Source organism: Lissotriton helveticus, chromosome 3_1 (genome assembly GCF_964261635.1).
Source record: "Lissotriton helveticus chromosome 3_1, aLisHel1.1, whole genome shotgun sequence".
Classification (NCBI taxonomy): Eukaryota; Metazoa; Chordata; class Amphibia; order Caudata; family Salamandridae; genus Lissotriton; species Lissotriton helveticus.
Genome location: NC_136061.1, coordinates 1,689,928,909 through 1,689,948,223, shown reverse-complemented (window position 1 = coordinate 1,689,948,223; position 19,315 = coordinate 1,689,928,909). Strand labels below are relative to the sequence as shown.

Genomic DNA, 19,315 nt, shown 5'->3' with positions numbered 1-19,315 from the left:
AGGGAGTGACTTGCGACATAAAATAGCAACACCATTCCGTTTACCATCACCCTGCGAGTAAAAGACATCACCCACCCAGCCTTTCTTAAGTTTCTCAGACTCCGTGTCTGTGAGGTGAGTTTCTTGAAGAAATGCGATGTCAATATTTAATTTGGCTAGGTGAGATAAAATGCGCTGTCTTTTAACCGGGGAGTTAATACCCTTAACATTCCAGGAAACGATATTTAAAGACATAATTTACATGATAAAGCAATAACTTGTTGCATTAAGAAATCCAAAATATAAAATCTAAAAAAGAGGAAAGCAGAGAAAGAGAAGGGAAAAATCCAAAGTGAAAGGAGAGGAAGAAGAACGAATTGAACATGAGAGAAGCAATATGTAAGGAAAAGAAATACAAGAACAAGGAGGAAACCCAAGATTAAAGCGTAAGAAGTGAAGAAAGGAAAAGCAATGTAGATAGATGGAAAGAAGAGTGAAGAGTATATATGCTTGGTTTTGAGGAGAGAAAAAATACAACCTGAAAAAAGAAAATCATCATCATCGTGCATGAATAGGAAATGGTTAGTCAGGGGAGGGGAAGGGGACAAGATCAAAAAATAAAGGAGGTACAAACAAAAAAGAAACAGAAAACGTGAGGAAAACATACCTACAAAAGAGAAACACGAGAAGAAATGGAGGGGAGGAAGGGGCCAGGTAGGCAAGGCGACACAACTGAGGTCAGCTGGGCAGGGAACCGGGAAGACGTCATTAGACAACGAAGGGTTTCTGTGGAGACAAAGGTGGGGAAAAAGAATAACATATTACATAAGACCATAATCTTTAAAAGGACTGTGAAACACATCTTGTAGGAGAGCAACAAAGAATAAAAACAATCAAAACAGGTAGGGAAGTTCAGAAAGGGAAGAACCATTACAACAACTCGTAAGACAAGCATCGAGGCTAGCTAATGCAAACAGCTATCAGCCAGAGGCAAAGGGCAAACAGCAACATTGCAATGCAAACAATGGAACATTCAAACAGGCAATATGAAGAGCATTAAGAAGGTATTAAAAGTCAGCCAGGAGAAGAGGACAAAGGACCAGAGGCATCCATGGCAGAGGTGCTGTGTGCATTGATGAAGCTTTGCAATCTCACTGGGTCTTCATAGGTGGTGGTTTTGTTATTGTAAGTGACTTTGAACAAACAAGGATGGTACAAGCCATAATGAGCACCCATAGAGCGAAGGACCTCTCTCATGCTTAGGAAGGCTTTCCTACGGTTGGCAGTTGCTTTGGCATAGTCCTGAGCGAAGAACAACGGAGAATCAGACATGTCAGTTTAGGAAGAGCTTTGGCAGCAGCTAAAACTTTCAAGAGTTCAGTGTACTCCAGGAAATAAAGAATAACACCTCTTGGTCTTTGTGACATGGAGAGGGACGTAGGTAAGCGACCTAATCGATGTGCACGTTGGATGTTGAGGGATGTATCCTCTGGTAAGTGGAGCAATTTAGGAAGGAAGGATTTGAAGAAAGCAAGTGGATCAGACCCTTCAAGACCTTCCACCAGGCCGTAAATGCGAAGATTATTACGCCTTCCTCTGTTTTCTAACTCCTCCACTTGCTTCTGAAGAGCACCCACCTGCGAAGACAGATGCATAACTGTGGTTTGAGATTCTTGAAAAGATGCGACAGACTGCTCCACCGAAGAAACCCTTGTTTCAATTTGGGACCAATTGTCTGTTAGAACCTGAAGTTTGGCATTAGTTTCCTCCATGAAAGGGCGCAGCGTCCCAATTTCCTCGAGAAAAGGATGAAATGATCGGATTTCTTCCAATAAAAGCTCCATGGATACTGGGGACGATGACTTGGGTGGTGAAGGGGGATGTTTCTTTAGTCGTTTAACAGTTGTCGTACCTGAGGATGGTTAAGAAGATGAGTCCATGGCTGCTTCCGAACCCGATGAAGCAAGGGAGTCTTCCAACTGGGAGAAAGCTGAGAAAACTTTAGAGTTCTTAACATAAGCCACCCTTGTAGTCGATTTGGAGGAGAAGCGAGACATGTGTTTTTGTCGTCCCATACAAAAAGGCTGAGAGACGCACAGGAAAAGCAATGCAATAACACTGGGCAACAAAAAGAAAAAGACACCTTGTATAGGAACTGTAGCTGCTTGTGGATCAGTTCAGTGATGAGGCGTCAAGCAGAAGTAATATGAGAGAGGGGTGTAAGCAAGAACATCCAAGAAGAACGTTAAGAGGCGAAATCAGCCAAGGCAGTGCTGCCAGTAGGGAAAGAGTACATTTTTAGGTTGCTTTTATATAGCCAGTTGTGTCAGAGAAGAAGTGCGACCAGCTGCTGTAGAGAGAGCAGGCAATGAGCTAAGCCTGCAATGAATTGCGACAAAACTCCAAGAAAATGAAAAATAGCCAAGAAAAGAGCCTCTACAACATCAAGGTAATGCGCATGGAAAGTTATCTGCTAGTAGGGGCAATAAGTAATCTACTGCCTCCACTCTTCAAGAAAACGCTGGCGTAGAGTAATGAGAAAATTCCAAAAGGTAACCAAAAGATATCACATTGCGCCAAGTAAAGCCATAAAGGACAAGGAGAGCGAAATCAGCATACCAGCATGCAGGCAGAAGAACTCTGAGGTGCACAAAATGGCGGTCTCTCTGCGGAGGCAAATAGTCATTCAGAAAACTGCATGGCCATTTAAGCAGTGTAGCAGGCGTCGACCTCGAGGAGGATGTAGAGGCAATTCAAGGGGTGCAATGACTGGCAAGTGGAGAAATGCAAACGAAACGCACTCGCCTTTGGGAGACGGACGCTCCGCGTCGGGACCCACAAAATGGCGGCCGCGAGCACCGGAGCGTCCTCAGATGCAGAACTTCGAATATCTCCGTCTTCCGCCCCTACTGGGACATTTCAAGAGTCCTGGAGCATAGCGGAGGTATTCCGACGGCAGTATCTAGCTGTCAACACAGGAACCGAAGGTGTGTGGAGGTGAGTCACCCGGTGCCGCAGCGGAGCTTCACCCAGGCGCCGCCATCACCCACGGCGCCAAGCCACGCCCCGAGGGTCCCCATTTCTAACAGACACCCCTAAATTATTGTCTGTGGAGCAATATATTATTTAACTCAAAATACATGGAGATAGTAAATATAAAGGTCCTAATTACAATGATTCATTCCCTTTCATTTTGGCATAGGGAAGCGGAGCAAGACACCTTGCTTAACTGCCCTAAGCCAATATTTCATAAATGAGGGCCTCCATTTCTAACAGACACCCCTAAATTATTGTCTGTGGAGCAATATATTATTTAACTCAAAATACATGGAGATAGTAAATATAAAGGTCCTAATTACGATGTCGGGCGGACTTAAGTCCGACCGACACTGTCTTGGTCCTGGGACCGGCCAAACCTCTGGTCGACAGTCCCGACCACCTAATTAGGAGGTGACCGATCACTGTTCGGTCGCATTCCTACATTTCCCTATTGGAGCATGCATTACGGCTGTAAACCAACCAAAGTACATGCTCCTATAGGGAAATGGGAGGTGCTGTTTATCTCTGCACCTCATGGCACGCACCTTGCGAGTTGTAAGGATCAAGCCCACTCGGCCCCCAACTGGAAGCAGCACACACAAGGGAGCCCTGATGGGGGCCCCCCAAACACACTTTGTGACATTGTGTACATGTCGGACAGGCTGGCAAGGAAACCATGCTGGAAACCGTGCATCATAATCCCAAGGGAGAATGGCCCACCCTTTCGGATTACGAGCCAGTTCCGTCTTGCTGATGGGCTCCTTGAAGCCAGCCATAATGAATGGCCGGTTCTGTTTCCAACCACCAGCATTGTAATGCTATTGACCGGCAGTCAGAGCCTCTCTGGGATGCATCGTAATCGGCCCTGTAATGTAAAAATACACTTATTTGTCTAATGTATTTGAACATGTAGGCAGGCAGACTATGTGCATAAACTGAAAATTACAGGTCCAAAATAATCAATTCAGGTTGAAAGTGATTTTGAATCAGTTTTTGTTTTTCTCTTTTTTTCTGCCATGTACAATATTTTATTGATGCAATAGATTATGCGAGTGATGTATTACGTATGTTGTTGTTGTTAGAATGGAATAGAAATTGGTCTAAGTGCAGTGGTATAATTTCGAACAGTTTAGAAGTGGACGAGCTTTGGAACCTGTTATATTGTCTGGTTATCCAATTATTGTGTGAAAGGTATTATTCAAAGATTATTGAATGACTTTACACTGACACAAATAACTTCATGTTAATTATTTTAAGGATTTGTGACAACACCCTGTTCTGCACTTTCTACCTTTTGCTACCATTTCCCAGCCTAGGACAGACTTTTATTAGAATTCGTGTTTTAATCTTATAAAATTCAAAAAGGTGTTGCTGCTTTGTAGACCATAATAAAATAAATCCAAAGATCTGATGTTATCATTGAAAGAAAATGTGACTGTTTGGCATGAATACCCCAATTCTTTTGGACTTGTTCTGCTGGTTTATTGACTCTGTGACTACTACCCAGGTCCGAGTGCAGGTGCTGTGGTCTCTAAAACATGCTTAATTTTGCTATACTCCTAATTGCCTTCTCTAACTTAGCTATAAGTATCTAGTATATGGTATCAAGTGTGCACACAACCTGTAGATTAAGCCTCACTGGTGGACTGAAGCACATATTGTGCCAATACTACAGTGAAAATGTAAAATATAACTGCAGGCCTGTCACTAGCAGCCCATCTGTGCAAGTTGAAACTGCAAATTCAATCTGTTAAATAAATACCCTTTTTACAGGCCTAACCCTTCTTTTTTAATGTTAATAGGCCAGCCCTAAGTTAGCCTTAAGTACCCAAAAGGCAGGGAGCCTGGTATTTAGGAGCTTAGAGTAAAACATATACTTACAGTGCAAAGGACTGAAAGACTATTTCCACTGTAGCAAGGTTAGCTGTTCCATAGGAAAGCATTGCCAGTTAATAATAAATATAAATACCTAGGGACTAGTTTAGAAAATATTCTACAAAAGTTACTTATTAAAAGTTACCTTTTAGCTTGCCTAAAGCCTATGGAATCCCACTTGTCTGAGCTTCGAACTTTTCACCCAGGAGCTGAATAGTTCCTTTATTAGACATGAATTGGCCCCCAGGTCTGAGACAAAGGCCTTGGGTTTGGGTAGAAGTTGACGTTCCCCTGACAGGATGTGCTGAGCGCCGTGCTCAGCCCCTTGAATAGCTTCAAATAATTCCTGCGCTGTCACTGACAGATGTAGCTCACACCTTGGCCTGCCTCACTTTTGTCTAACCAACTAGCCAGGCACCAATCCCAATGACAGAGGAGCTGCCCTCAGAACCAGTTCCGAGTGACCGTAGTGGAGAGCCTATTCATTTTCCACACCACAGCTCTAGGGGGGCACAGGAGCTCTGCACAAGGAAGGAAAGGTCCTGGTATCCTGATTTTAGGTAGAGAGGAGCACTGTTGGATTGTTGTCAGTAGGCCACACAATCAACCTTTCATCCTTCTGGGGTTGATAAAGTGAGAATTATTGAATTGGATAACAATGACGTAACTTATCATGTACTAAACCATGCTGGTCCTTCATATGTGCATTGTAAATGAAGAATCCCACATTCCCTTAATACCCTCAACAAGCGAGCTAAACATATAATGGACTACCCTAGTCTTACTGACCTTTCAAGGTCACTAGACAGTCAGACAATTGTTGAAAAGTTGATAGTGAATGTTATCAGTGTTGCACACTAAAAAAGGGTCTTTCCTAGTCAAATGAAACTAAGAACAGGTTGCAGTAAGGTATTCAGACTTGCTGTTGTTCAACTTGTGCCTCAAAACATAACTCGCATGATAGCATATTAACAATTTTTGGACTTAATAATATCTTTACACCAGATGTCTTCTAAGTGCTTGATTTTCGTAATCAAACAAGACAAAACAATAGCATTATTTTAAAGCAATACAACATACTCAACCTTAAAAATACATGCATTGACAGTGCCCAGGTAATTTATCTAGGCCTTGGTCTGCCCACTCTCTTGCCTGTATACTGTTGAATATTGGCACTTCACAGGGCTTTCCAGGATAGCAACTATGAGTGATGAAATACACGGTCTGATTCTGGGCTTCAGGGCATCATCATGCAAAGAAGCCACAGTAAGGCATTTGTGAAATCTGCACTGTGTGTGACCTAGAAATGACTAACACAAGTTGCAGTCAGCCTAGTTTTCCCTACATCTTTCTGCCTTGGCTAACTTGAGACCTCAATGGACTCACATCCTTATTCCTGTATAGTTAACTGCAATGTACTGACGCAGATGGGGATTATAGATTATATTAAATAATGTGCTTTACTGAACCTACCTAACATGTGGAAGTTGACCTGAGACTCGCAGTGCAGACACCCACTGCAGCAGGCATCAAATGAAGAGTCAGTCTTCTCTACAGTAACACTACATCAATACTACAGTAATACTTTACATTAAATCAACGTAACAAGGCTGGATAACAAGCCCTCATGGAGTGTGTTCGCAGTCTGGGTGCAGTGCAGTCTCACAAGAGCAGACCCAGCGCATGTGCATGCACAGCAAGTAACTGTTTACGAACAGGCAGGCACTGTGACATCCGATAAGATACGCATTTCACTGATGGTGCGTGTAACTCCCACCAGCACAGCACTTAGACTCTAGTCATTGCTCTAGGGGTCTTCCCCATTTTCTGTGGTGAGAGCTACTTCAATGAAATACATTGAAAGCTACCATTAATATTAGTGTTGCATAATTTCTATTTGTATATGTGTATTAATTCAACCAAGAAACATTTTTCTAGTTTATTATGCCAGGCTCCACACTGGTGAGCTAGCAGGAGAACTACAGTAGCTAACGAGCAATTTGTTGGCGACCCTGTTGTCTAATTCTATGAATTGGCCAATGAAAATGACCCCACAGGCCAAAAGTAAAGCTTAACAGGAACCTACATAGAAGGACGCACTCACTTTATAAGCATAAACATTTCAGGAATGTTAACGACTTACTGAGCGCTAGAATGGCAGAAGACAGCAGCAGTTTAAGGACAAGAGGAATACATACATTTTAAGTAACAGAACATGCAAGCAAATCTGTGTATTCATAACGTATGTGCACTGCACTCCCAGAAGTCCATCTGCTAGGGGACTGCTCCAGAGAGCCCTTTGCATAATCCAACAAGCAAACAAAATGCAAAAGGTGGGTGGAGCTCAGTCTCCCCACCCAGCCTAGAACCACTGTCTCCCACCTTGACTGCTCTGGGCTTCCCTGCCCTAGCTCATTGAGTCTATGGAGAGTTGATAACTCTGCTCTGCCTCACTTATGCACACGGGTGGGTTGTATCAGTTTCATGGAAGGCAGGTCACGCCCAGCATCTGACACGAGTGCTCTCTCTGGCTCTGCCTCAAGGGCGAGGGAGACCTTTTCTGGCACTTGAGTGGTTGCACCACAATCCAACTGCAAAAATATAAATAAAAAGCACAATCTAACTAGAGCCTTACTGAGCAGCTCATACTTATATACGTAAAAATATCTCCTCTCCTCATCCATGAATAGTGGGGCAATGCCCCTTGCACTCATATGTTAGAGGTTAGAGTATATGCATTGCTTTGCAGCAGAGAGTTGCAGCAGAGAGTTAAAAATATTTGGGCACAATCAAAAAAACTATAGAGACTGCCTCTTATTTCTGTTTGATGTCTCTAGATGAATAATTGACTTTCTTCGGAGAGTGGGAGCACTACATAGTATGCGCAGATCGTGCCATTCACTCCTCCCATACTCCCTCACTTTTCCTTCCCGCTCCTCTGTGCCCAAGAACTCAAAACCATAAACCAATATGAAAGTACAAGTATCCTCCTTGTATAAAGAGAAAAATGTACAACATCACACTTTAACGGCATCAACATGTCAAAGGCAGTAAGGCAATTAGGCACGACATTAAATTTGATCTTGAACTTGCCCCTCTCGGCCCACCAAGCACCCACTCTGCTGCACACATTATGCCAGCAGGTCACAACTCACCACAGTAAACTGTTGTACTACTTGAAATCCAGGGCACAGCCTAGTGCACTGGCCGACCGGGGAATCTGAACCCAGGCAGTCTCCCAAAGGTTCCAATCAATCCATACATTGTGGGTTACGGCTGGAGAGTACAGGATGACCAGCAGATCAGTCCCCCCTCCTACCCATTGTACATGCCAATCCTACCCCCTGCTGGGTTCCATCCAGTCACTGAGCCTCCATTGTTGTGCATCTCCATTTGTTGTTAACTATAAGTGCTCCGCCACAGGGTGAGAAGCTCCATGGCGCTCTCACCCTTCCCACCTGGCAATGAGCGTGCCCTGCAATTGCCCCAGTATCAACTGGATAAAGATCTCCTGCCCTTTGCCCGAAAGATGCACCCCGTCCTGATGGAACAGGTCCCTTTCCCTAGCTGGAGCAAATTGTGCCCAAGGTGGAACCTGCTAAGATTCTTTAGACTGAATGGTTCAGCTTCTTTACCGACTCGTTCATGGCCCTAACCGGAAACAGTACGCGGCTGCCTCCGCATACTGGGGCAGCTGTATCCACACAGTATATGCTACACACCAGGGCTCCCTCCTTACCATGCAAAATGCACCAGCCGCCGACCGGAATCCTCGTTCCTTAAAGACGTGCCAATGCTGCTTGCTTCCGGGCCACGGGGACAAAGAGGCCAGAAACCCTGGCGCGCAGCCTTAAATGGCCGTCCTGGTTCCTACTATGCCCCCTGATGATGTCACCAACCTGACCCCTATGCTCGGGCCGGTAGTGTGACTAAGGGAGATGATATATGTACATTGACCTTCCAGCAGAGGGCTCATAAATATTTGTCTTGATAATTCATCATCCACAACATTGTTCTTGTTCTGGGATGTAAAGCCCACCTCTGTTATTAATTCTAACATTGCTTATATTATATACATAGATCTACAGTGTGATCGTATTACTGCATTAGTCTGATGTTTGTAACTAGTGATGGATTCCTCACTCAATCTGTTCTATGTTTTTATATTTACAGAAAATAGACGCTGCCAAAGAGGTTTTAAGCCATGCTACAATCAAAAGTGTGTTTCAAATAATAAAGTGTGTGATGGAGAAGATGATTGTGGTGATAACTCAGATGAAATGATTTGCAAGAGTAAGCATTTTTAACATATTTAAATAATATTGTACAGTATATTTAATAAAATGGAATTGGTCTACTGTAATGTATTATTGCCTTATTTCACGTTTAGCAGTCTTTCTCCCATTTAAAAGGAGAGATTTTTCTCTGTAACATCACATACATTTTGGTTTAAACAGGCCAATAGCCACAAGCATATATGAAGTAAAATCGACTATGACTGCACAGTTTTGCATGACCAAGGCTAATAAATTATTACATGCAGTACAAAAAAACAAAGAGAGTTGAATGTGAGAAAGGAAATTGGTTAACCTGGAGATCAAAGCTGCTTGCAGTAACGTGGCTGCTCGGGTTCAAGATGCGCCTGGCTAAACAGGAACAGTTTTGTCTGAGGATGATATCAACTCATACTAGGTTTGTGTTGCTTTTTCATACATTGTTACATCAAACCATAAACGTATCCGGCGTACCATATATGGTGAGGAATGTTGGTTGCTGGATTAAAGTCAAACACTTATACAGGTGGGTATCCACCTTGGTTGGACACAGTGCGGCCAGTGGCAGTAGCGGTCGGCAGTAGGAGTTACTGCAGGGCGGTGACGTGGGCAGAGGGAGGGGACGGGTGGGGGGTAGTAATGTATGGATTACAGAGTTTTACAGGTAAGTAAACATTTAAATAAATAGAACGAATTTCGTTGCGTGCACTGCATCACATTTGGTGATGCAGTGCGCGCAACGAAATTCGTTTTATTTATTTAAATGTTTACTTACCTGTAAAACTCCGTAATCCATACATTTCTACCCCCCACCCTGCCCACGTCACCGCCCTGCAGTAACTCCTACTGCCGACCGCTACTGGCCAGTGGTAAATGTGTCTAGATGTCCGGCGTGGGGAGTACATGAACACTACGTGTGCTAAGTCCTAATTGGCTATGTGTTCCTAACTCATGTGGCATTTCACTTTACGGTGTTGTTCGAAGTGCTTACCCCATTGGAACATGTGTGCTTTTTTGATGGCAATGGGCTAGATGTAGGTAGCTTCAATTTACCGACTCATAAATACCGAATTTTACCGATTCGGTATTTATGAATCGGTAAATTAGAAGGAGGGAGATGTAGGTAAAATCTTTTTTTGATTTACCGAATCTGTAAAAATCGGTATTTACCGAATCGGTAATTACCGATTCGGTAAATACCGAATACTGCAAGGGTGCAGGGGGTGTCACTTTGACACCCTCTATCACCCCAAATACAGGCACGTGTAACATGTGGCACACAGACATGCCCTAAGGGCATGTCTGTGTGTCACATGGCACAGGTGTGCATGCACAGATGTGCATGCACACCTGTATTCAGTATTTTACCACCCAATAGGAATGGGTGGTAAAATACCGACTCTTAAGGGCCTGTGGCACTCTGTGAAGTGCCACCTACATTCTCATTTACATAATCGGTAAATTTACCGATTCGGTATTTTACCGATTCTGTATATTTACATAATCGGTAAATTTACCGATTCTGTAAATGAGATTGGCCCCTACATGCCAAATCCTAAATACCGGTCGGTAACGGCCGAAATCGGCCGTTACCGACCGGTATTTGGACTCCTACATCTGGCCCAATATCCCTTAACCATTGTGATGTTGCTGCGCTTATCTGTAGGATTGATCAACAGTTTCCTGCCTGCGTGTTTGCCCATCAGTTATTCACCCTCCCACCTGTGACCTATCAATCAGTGAACCTGTGCCTGGGTTGCAGGTCTTGACTGACTACATACTTGCGTGTGGCGGTAGATGTGGAGTTCGGAACGGGGGATTTTATTGATAAGGACTTTATTTCATTTTTGTTGACAAACGGATCGATATCCATATTAACCAGGGAAACATGAGGGATATGGAAAAAGATTTATGTAGGTGAAAAGGGAGTTGGACACATGCAATTGAATTCTCTGCAAAATTGACAAATCTAAATATTTATCTCCTATGCTTGCATGCCCCTATGACCAGTGTTCTGGTAGTACCTTTCAGTCTCCTTCAGGAAGAGATGTAATTAATAAATATGCCATGCTATTTTCTCCTTAAATGCTAGAATGAGTGGACTACGTGGAGCAGCTCTATCAACTTATCCATTCAGTGAGAATGAGTAGTGGTCATAATAGACCAAGGTATTTCATTCTTGATAAAACTGGTGAATTCTTCTTCCACAATGAACCCTTGTCTGTCCTTGACTTTGAAAATACATTTTTACAGTAGAAATACATTTTTGGTGTCTAATAATAGCTACTTGTTTATTTAGGAGAAAGTCCTTCTACCTCAAGCTAACAGTGTTTAACTCACAGTAAAAAATGGTCACCCTGCTCCACCGTGCCATCAAGTTACTGCCACTTTTAAAAATCCCAGCTACTAAAAATGAATGGTCCATCAGCAATTCCAATAAATTACTGACTACATAATATATTAAGTTTTATAATAAAAGAGTGCTGATAACTCATGATTGTATATGAATGAATTATATAGGGCCTGATTCAGAGTTTGGCTGGCAGATTACTCTGTTCTAAACATGGTAGAGTACCCTGCCCAATAAACCCTCTTCCACCTCCCTCATCGACAGACAGGAGGCCATTAATAATTCTGATGATAGAAACCCATTGGCTCCTTGGATGGAATACTTCCTCTGGTGGCTTAACGGAGTAGCTGCCTGCTCTACTCAGAGGAGTGTGGTGTATTGCCATTTTTCCTCTTCATCAACACCAGGTAAAATGTGGCTGTGAAGGACGGGAAGAAACCCAAAATGACCTCCACAACCTGGGAGAAAGCTATTTTTTTAAACAAACTTTTAATTAGGTATACTTATTGCACAAACAGAAGATTCATCAAGGATATTCAGACAGCTTTTGTTATGTCTCTCTTCTAAAATTCTATCTGAAAGAGAAATCACTTTCACTCAATCTAAAAATCTAAAGTGGCTCCAAAACCTAGAATAGGAAACAAATATGGTATTTTGTTTAAATTGTTAATAATAGGGTATTTCTCCACTTAACACAAAAATGTATTTTAGGAAACTATTATAGCGCACTTCCTATAAGACCACAGCGAAATACAAGGACCATCTTATTTCAACAATCGCCGACAGAGGTTTACGTATTTACCCAATCAGATTCAGAAGTTCATAATAATTATAAAGAATTAAGGGGCATATTATCAAGGACAGGCGATACATTATCGCCGCTTTTATCGGCAGGAAACTGCCGATAAAGTGGCGATAATGGCCTTGATAATATGCTCTATGAATTCCAATCGAAGCCCATGTTAGATGTGTTCACATCTAACATGGGCTTCGATTGGAATTCATTGAGCATATTATCAAGGCCATTATCGCCACTTTATCGGCAGTTTCTATCGCCGCTTTTATCGGCAGGAAACTGCCGATAAAGTGGCGATAATGGCCTTGATAATATGCTCTATGAATTCCAATCGAAGCCCATGTTAGATGTGTTCACATCTAACATGGGCTTCGTTAGGAATTCATAGAGCATATTATCAAGGCCATTATCGCCACTTTATCGGCAGTTTCCTGCCGATAAAAGCGGCGATAATGTATCACCTGTCCTTGATAATATGCCCCTAAGACTTTTTTGTTTACAGTTTTTGGCTCTTCTGGTATATAAGCAGAAACCCTCATCAATGCTTGTTATAGCTGTTCAGAAGCCTGCCTACGGATTGTTTTCCTCCCCTGTCAACGGAATGATCCTCTCTAATAATAATCCTCAAAGAAGATTGTCAGGTTACATCTGGAAGCAAAATTGAGTTATAGTTCACTTTTTGTGTATAGAAATTATGCATGCTCAGTGACATGATGATTGGAAAATGACAGTTTTGAAGACTGCTTTGATCTTTGATTATCAGTGATACAACTGGGACTCAGACTTCAGGACTCACTTATGAAGATATACACTGTGAACTATTTCATGATTACGTTCTTTATTTGATTTTTATTTGTGTTTATGGTCTACTCAGTTCACTTTTTGGAGCCCCTGATTCACTTGAGTGAAATGCAGAACCCATTTATGAGAGGCATCAGAGTGCAACACTCACAACCCTCTGAGTTTATTTGATGCCACCAGCACCTACAACCTCTTGCTGATGCTAAATATTGATTTGTGTCATCCATTGTGCTGTTATTCTTTGCATAACATGAGGATTCTATTTTCAAGTAAAACATTCATGGTCAGACCATGCATTCTTCAAAAGGGCTACTGTGATTCTGAGGTAAATTGATAGACATGTAAAGCTAGATTTTATTCAGTAGTTTCACTCTGAAATGATCAGCGATGGTACTTAAAATACCTACAATCTATAGTGATCTATATACTGGCATTCATGGATCCCAATGTCATAACCTAAACTATATACTAGCTTATGTCCCAAAATTTGTAATTTAATTAATATACTGGGGGGCCCTGGTTTACAGTTATAATCACTTCGTTGTGATTGGTCTGCACCCTTGTTAAGAATTTCTGGGGCATATTATCAAGCAGAGCATTAAAAATTATCGCTGGTTTAGCGGCAGAAAACTGCTGCTAATGCGATGATAATGGGCTTGATAATATGCCCTTGAGAATTCCAATAGAAACCCATGTTCTGGTGTGAACATGGGCTTCTATTGGAATTCTCCAGACCATATTATCAAACCCATTATCGCCGCTTAAGCGACAGTTTTCTGACCATAAAACGGCAATAATTTTAAAGCCCTGCTTGATAATATGCCCATCTATTCCTTAATCAAGTCTAGAACTGAGTTTTCGGACAAAGAAGTCAATGATGCTCTTCCTAATGACCAATCTGTGTGTACATTTATCTCAAGTGTATCATATGTATATCAATAATTTCTCAGCTTTAATAAGTTTGCAGTGTATTCAACATGGTTTTCTCTATCTTATTTGCTTTTAATTTACAAAGGTTGATCTTAAGGATTCCTCCTGTACTATGCTGCCACGTTAAACTAATCATAAATCAACATGCTAAGGGATAAAAATCCCCTCTTGAATGTTAAATCAATTAATTCATTTGCCTTTAGTAGTATGAGTGATGTTATCTAAATAATACGCCACGGCCTCTGGTGTAATAACAGTCTGTATGAACCAGATTTTTGAATATTAATAATTTTCAATTTTAATACATTGGATACTAATATTGCTAAACTATTTGATTTGCATCCACTCAGATATTGTTTCAGCTTGCATTGAAAAGGAACTGATATAATCAAGTATCTGTTCATCACCAGACCAGATGTTATAGAGAATGCAGATGGCACATTTGATTATAAAACAAAGAGATTGTATTTTTATTCCTACCCAGTTACATACAATACATAGTGATATCATTTATTCTGCAGTGATAACACAAACATCAAAAGGGAATTTTAGGCCAAACATTTTAATGGCAATATGCATAATGACACACACTTATCACTCCACTTTACAAAGTCGCTGTTCCTGTGCCCATTGTAGTCAAATTAGCATTTTCTATATAAAACTGAACTTCATTAACAATTAACATTTTCATGAGTTATTTGTCAGAAATATGTATAACCACAAGTCAACTGTAAACTGTGTTATGAGTAATGCGATTCCCAAGGATATTGAAAGCATTAATGCTATGTTGAGAGTTAAATAGTAATATCCTTAAACTCCCTAAATGAATTGGGACTGGAGACTTGAAAATATCTTCGCAATTTAAAGGTTTTGTAAGCAGCATCAGAAACGTGGTCACCCTTTCCTAATGTAAAACAGGAAATTCCATGTTGCTCAAGAGATACTCATTGTGTGAAAAATGTCCATTTGAGGATCCCATCGGGAGCTTAAAATAATTTAGGGCATGGATAAATATATGGGAAAATATATTAACTATCATCTTCAGCCTTAGCTAGGAGTCTTTTCCATTAGATTTTTCATTGTGTGCTTAATAGGGAAACAATTTTCAATTAATATTCCTTTAATTTCAACACAAATATATGCAAAACTGTTTCAAAGAGAGCATCTAGTGAAATTATATACTAAAATAAGGATTGTCAAAATAAATACTATGGAAAAAAACTGGAACTTTTTAATTATTTATAAAAAGTAAAGTAACTTTTTAACCGTACATGTGACATCTGTAATTGTCATTATCTCCTAGTTTCTGTACATCCTGACCTTGGACTAGTAGTTACAGAAGACTCCTGATATCAAAAATGTGATGGCGAGAATCAGCCGATGATATGAAAAGCAATTCACTGAGCAGAATACAAACTCATTTAAACAATTAAAAAGGTGTCTGAACTTCCATATGCCTTTCCTCTGGCTGAAAATCATAGTCATCATCATCAGCATGAAATTATTTCGGTCTCATAAATTGAGCCATAAATAACATTGCACAGTAAATTACCCATTATCATCCTTTTTTGATTGCACCTTTTTAAAATCAATAAGGTGAATGCAGATACGTTTAGGTGATTGCATTTGTAAGTAGATATGGGCTGGCCTGACCTGGGTACATTTCATCCCAGGAATGATAAAGTAAAAATTTACAATGTAAGTCAGCATAAAAACCACAGAACAAATTTTCGATCAGCTGGGCCCGTGCGCGAGGAGCAGAGCAGGCTGTGAACGGCTGTGAACGCCGCTGAGAAATGCCGCTGCAGCTGCTGAGAAAGGCCTCCGAAAGGCTGCCGAGTTGTGGACTGGGACTGGATTGGCCCCCCGCTCTCGTTTTCTGCTGAGGTTGGTGGCGGCGGAGCGGACAACAGGTGACAGGTGAGGCAATCCATGGCACATGAAGGAATCCTGGGAGAGCGCTACAGCAGAGGTGAGCGGGGAGCAGAGAGCGCGGCCATCACTGTTGGCGGCTACTGAGTGTAGTGCCCAGCAAGACTGCGGAAGCGGCCCAACTAGGTTTGGTGTGGCTTGCAGTCTGCCAGTGTGCCCTGCTCTCTGCCCCGACCCTCTACACGCCTCTCACTCCCCGTAACCTGGTGCTTGGTGCCTATAGTGCCCACTCGGCCTCACTTAAATTGTATTGTTCCAAACTACCCTCCATTGTCCAGCATTTTCCTTCATTGGTCAGCTTCTTCCAGCATAGTTCAAGCATTATTCTGCATTGTTCTGCACTTGCATCTGCATCTGTACCGTCTGTCCCCTCTGAGACCAAGAGTAGTACTAGACCTAAAGGAGCTGGTCGCTGTCTGCTGCTGGCTGCAGTTGGTTGCTGTTCACCTCAAGTGTACGGCATGTGTACAACAAATGCATCACCCATCCATAGCTTGCCTCCCACCTTGCTCCTCGGTCTCAGCCCTAAACCTGCTTCCCTGCCATTTGCTATCATCTTGCTCTTTGACACAGCAGGAACAAGGACAAGCGACAGGAGCGGAGGGAGCAACAGTGGCGAGAGCTAGAGGCAGTTAAGAGCCTTGAGTGTTGAGCGCTGGTGATCCAGCGACTCATCAGCAACGGATACTCCGATATCATATACTTACCTGGGCCCATAAAGACACCTACACATACACAGCCTGGCAATAAACGCTGGAGTCAAAGTTCATAATTTTCTACCATTTCAAGATTAGTCACCTCTTATTCTCAACTAATCTTTCACTGCTCAAAAAGTTCTTTCCTCTGTTCAATAGACCATTAGTTGAACTAGTTGATTTTGAAATGCCATAAATATTCTTCTTACATTGATGAAATGACAACAGACTTGGGAAATGTTTTAAAGCTTTATCTCAAATTAATTTCATGTGAACCACTTACAAAGTACAGTACAGTGTCCGTCATTCATTGGAAGGAAGATTCAATTAATCAATCATCAAACACATACTCTATTTCTTGCAATGACTTTTGCTCAGAAAGGAGAGGATATAGATAAAAGTAGATCTGCACATTCACGGAAATGATAATTACCTAGGATGATGTGAAAACCAACCCCCTGGCCAAGGAGCTGGGAAGGGTCCCCCAGGAAAGTTCAATAGACAAAGGCTTCAGGACAGGAATCAGGACAGGGTAGATGACCTCTCTAACACCGACGCTTGTGTAGCACCCCTCTCTGACACTCCATTCCTCCTCAACATTCTTCCGCGATCTTCTTCTAAGTCAATTAATTTAAGAAAGATGTTTCTGTATTTGATTCTTCATCAGCAAATCTCTCGTCACTCCGACAGCATCCTGAGCTCTGCAGCATTCCGCAAAGCTCCATCTAGCTAACTAACTAAGACTACCTCAGTTATACTCTTCAATATTCATGTCCCACCCATTAATGTTTCAATATCAAAAAAATACTAACTCTGATTGGACAGGCAAGGAGGGAAGATCATCACTCAATGCATATTTTTCATTTTAGTTCATCAGTCTATTGTTCATAAATCCAACTCCTTAACTTGTATTCAAAATGTGTATTCCCACCCATAGTCACATCTTATTAGAAACAAATGTTAAATGTTTCACCGGGAGTCTTCGATGCTAGTTCCCAGGGTATGTATCTTTTGTGTCCTTGGATGGCATTCAAGAGTCTCGTCACTCTTCCGGCTCAATTTCACTAGACATGCGCAGAGGTCAGGTGGTTAACAGACTCTGGACTCGAAAGGCCCAAAATACGCACTAATAAGAGAGTCACAAGGACAAATGTTAATTAAAAAAAATAAATGGTTTCAGTGTATACCACCTACTTCTACTCTAATCCCATTTAATTTATTAATGCTTTCACCACATTAGCATTAGTAAAATAGCTTGTGTTAGTTTCAACAAAGCAGATGCCAAGCATGAGAGCTTCCAAGCCGCCATCTTAATAGCATCTGCTCATGTGCAAGAAATTCCCTCCAAGCGACAGCTCGTCACACTGCGTAGATGCAGCTGACGCATGCACAATAAAGATTTCCCATTAGCAGCCATTTTAGAATTTCGCTCGAGTTACTTATTAGTAAACATGCAGTCAAGCTTCTCTGTATTTCATGTTCAATGCGGTGCATATTAGTTTTACACAATATGTAATTAATACACTATTAGAAATTAAATGAGAGGATTGCTTCTGAGCAAGTCTCTTTTCTACAAGTCCATGCTCCATCACTGGGGAGTTGACTGTCGGAGAGTGTTGGAGAGCGGAAAATAACATCATTGCATTGGGCAACAAGTAGTGTCATGAGATCTGGCAGAGTACGGCAATCTCCTACTGGACTAAAGCCCAAATCAAAAAAAAGAAAAGTTGACTGCAAGGTAGTTCCGGAACCAGAGCTGGTCCATGACAAAGTAAGCTCAAACGGTGTTGTAGCAAATGCCGTAGCAAAGGTCAGAAGAGGTACCCCTACAAGTTCTGCTGTTGAAGGGGGTAGCACCTTTAAATTGCAAAAAACACAGTTGATTGACAGAATGTAGAACAATGTCATACATTCACCCCAGTACAAGGATCTGGGCCTAAACCCATCGTTTTTTTGCACTCCACACCACCCTGGGTTAGATACTGGCTATATGCAAATCAGCTCTGACCCTGTGCCTCATGGGAACAGTCCAGTCCCAACTACCAAGCCATGTCTTTCCAGACCGGAATCAAACATCCAAGGACCGGTTTCTGGCTATCAGCCTTCATCAGCCTGGATAGCTTGACTCCAGTGGTGTGGAGAGCCTGGGACTCACGTCTGAGCATACTCAGCCCACTTGGGGTGAAAATTGCAAAAAACACAGTTGATGGACAGAATGTAGAACAATGTCATACATTCACCCCAGTACAAGGATCTGGGCCTAAATCCATCGTTTTTTTGCACTCCACACCACCCTGGGTTAGACACTGGCTATATGCAAATCAGCTCTGACCCTGTGCCTCATGGGAACAGTCCAATCCGAACTACCAAGCCATGTCTTTCCCAGACCGGAATCAAGCATCCATGGACCGGTTTCTGGCTATCAGCCTTCATCAGCCTGGATAGCTTGACTCCAGTGGTGTGGAGAGCCTGGGACTCACGTCTGAGCATACCCAGCCCAAACCCTGGCTGACTCCATCTCAGGGATTGATGTGAAATTATCAGAGCTCAATGGCCTTATAAAGCGAGGGCAGGAAGAGGTTCATGTACTTCAATTGGCAAAACCAGAATTCTCTTGTGTACAAAAATATTGGACAAACTACAA

The 19,315-nt window shown here is 42.0% G+C and overlaps 1 protein-coding gene across 1 annotated transcript in view; it reads left to right on the top strand.

The window, feature by feature from the left end:
• Nucleotides 1–19,315, top strand: part of LRP1B (LDL receptor related protein 1B) — a 3,812,342-nt gene that overhangs the window by 2,910,249 nt on the left and 882,778 nt on the right. The window contains exon 47 of the mRNA XM_078683424.1: nucleotides 9,067–9,186. Coding sequence (XP_078539550.1) covers nucleotides 9,067–9,186 — 120 coding nt within the window. The remainder of the gene's footprint in view (nucleotides 1–9,066; nucleotides 9,187–19,315) is intronic.